This window comes from Aphanomyces astaci, assembly GCF_000520075.1.
Source record: "Aphanomyces astaci strain APO3 unplaced genomic scaffold supercont1.81, whole genome shotgun sequence".
Taxonomy (NCBI): Eukaryota; Oomycota; class Saprolegniomycetes; order Saprolegniales; family Verrucalvaceae; genus Aphanomyces; species Aphanomyces astaci.
Genome location: NW_009798344.1, coordinates 7457 through 9216, shown reverse-complemented (window position 1 = coordinate 9216; position 1760 = coordinate 7457). Strand labels below are relative to the sequence as shown.

The window sequence follows — 1760 nt, the reverse complement described above, 5'->3', positions numbered from 1 at the left end:
CAATGCCACAACCAACGCAGGGACCACCACCAACGCCACAACCAACGCACGGACCACCACCAACGCCACAACCAACGCACGGACCACCACCAACGCCACAACCAACGCAGGGGCCACCACCAACGCCACAACAAACGCACGGACCACCATTAACGCCACAACCAACGCACGGACCACCACCAACGCCACGACCAACGCAGGTGCCGCCACAGCCACAGCCAGAGGGACAGCCACCAACGGCACTGCCAACGTCACCATCACCACATAGGTCGTGACCAATGTCACTGGCACCACTTTCCATTGTTGCTGTCCACAGGATAACTGATAGTGGAATTTGTTCCCCGGACAGAACATTGACTGGTGATTTGAGGCCGGATAAATACTCCGGATATTGGTATCAGTTTTCGTTCTGGGCTATTCCCCGACCAGGGCCTAATACATGCTGCGAGTGTTAAATTTTCACCATATACTAACTAGCACAGTACTACCGGTAGAACATGTACAGTAAGTACTGCTCTGGAAGAAAGTAAGTACAGTAGCACTCCGTCCCAAATCACTGACACGTTTGATGTTTGCCACATAGCGGTTTTATGACCAATCATTGGATATGTGTGAAATTTGTACCAATCAAAAGAGAAAAATCTTCACATAATTATGCGACAATAGACTCCCACATTCGCCCTGGTTTGATTGGTCTATATATATCTAATCCGTCCAGTTTTGTCAATTCAATGTAAAAAAAACTATGCACCATTCTAATATATTGAGACTCCCTTATAACGTTACTTCATCTTCCAGTCACTACGGCGGTACATGCACAGGTACAATACATGCCGAAACTGCCATTGTCACAGAGCCTATGGGTTGCTTTTGCTTTCAGATCATGCGGCCGCGCCGACTTCATCCAACGATTTCAATAATGTTATATAAATATTTCGAAATATTTCATTTCACAACTGAACATAACTTCATTCAACACTTTGATTGAATTCCAACGCCGAACTTGGAACTCGGCGGAAGGATACATACCAGGTCTACTGTAATACTATACGTTTACGTATTACTAGTACTACGTAGTAGTATTTTATTATGGGGAGTCTATTGAAGAAAAAGCAGATTGTTCCATCAGCATAACGTTACTATTGTAGTATGTCTCATCACTCAGGACGACGTCCAGTGTCCTCATGCATCCTTCCGAAAGAACCAGCTCCCAAACTCTCATTATTCAATTCGACAACAATGCAACCTTCCAGCTTCCTCCTCGCGTCGTTCCTTGTGGTGCTGTCCGTGACATCTGGCACGTCAGCCCAAGCCTGTTCTGCCCAGGGCAAAAACGTCACCGCGACGGGGTTCGTCATGGACAACTACTGCATCGATTTGGGGAAGCTTATGGACAACCCGACCGTAAAGACACTCGAGGGCCCCGAAGTGCACTCGATTCACTGCCTCGTGGACCTCAAGCCGTGTGTGGACTCGTTGTACACGTTGCTGGCGCCTCCCGAGAACGGCTCCAAGCTGTACACGGTCAAGTACCAGTTGGGTGCAGCCGGCTCCGCATTGGCCAAGAACTACGCGGAAAACGCGCGGTTGTTGGGAGGAAAGAAGGGCTTCACTGCGACCGTGACGGGGGTGGACGATGGCACGCCCGAGTTGAAGTGTGTGGAGCTGTCCAAGACGGTCGAGGTGGACGGCAAGCCGCTGACGTTATCGTCCGTGTCCCCCGTCGCCTACACCGCAGCGCCTGATGCTAACACGCCCAC

At 49.8% G+C, this 1760-nt stretch overlaps 2 protein-coding genes across 2 annotated transcripts in view; both read left to right on the top strand.

The window, feature by feature from the left end:
* H257_16146 (hypothetical protein) overlaps window positions 1-268 on the top strand; it is a gene marked incomplete at its 3' end in the record, with an annotated part of 716 nt that extends 448 nt beyond the window's left edge. Inside the window, exon 2 of the mRNA XM_009844494.1 lies at window positions 21-268. Coding sequence (XP_009842796.1) covers window positions 21-268 — 248 coding nt within the window. The remainder of the gene's footprint in view (window positions 1-20) is intronic.
* Window positions 269-1239: 971 nt separating this feature from the next.
* H257_16145 (hypothetical protein) lies at window positions 1240-1722 on the top strand (the record flags this gene model as incomplete). The annotated part of the gene is made up of 1 exon (XM_009844493.1): window positions 1240-1722. A coding segment is annotated over one exon (483 nt), but the record flags the coding sequence as incomplete, so codon positions are not given.
* Window positions 1723-1760: the final 38 nt, after the last annotated feature.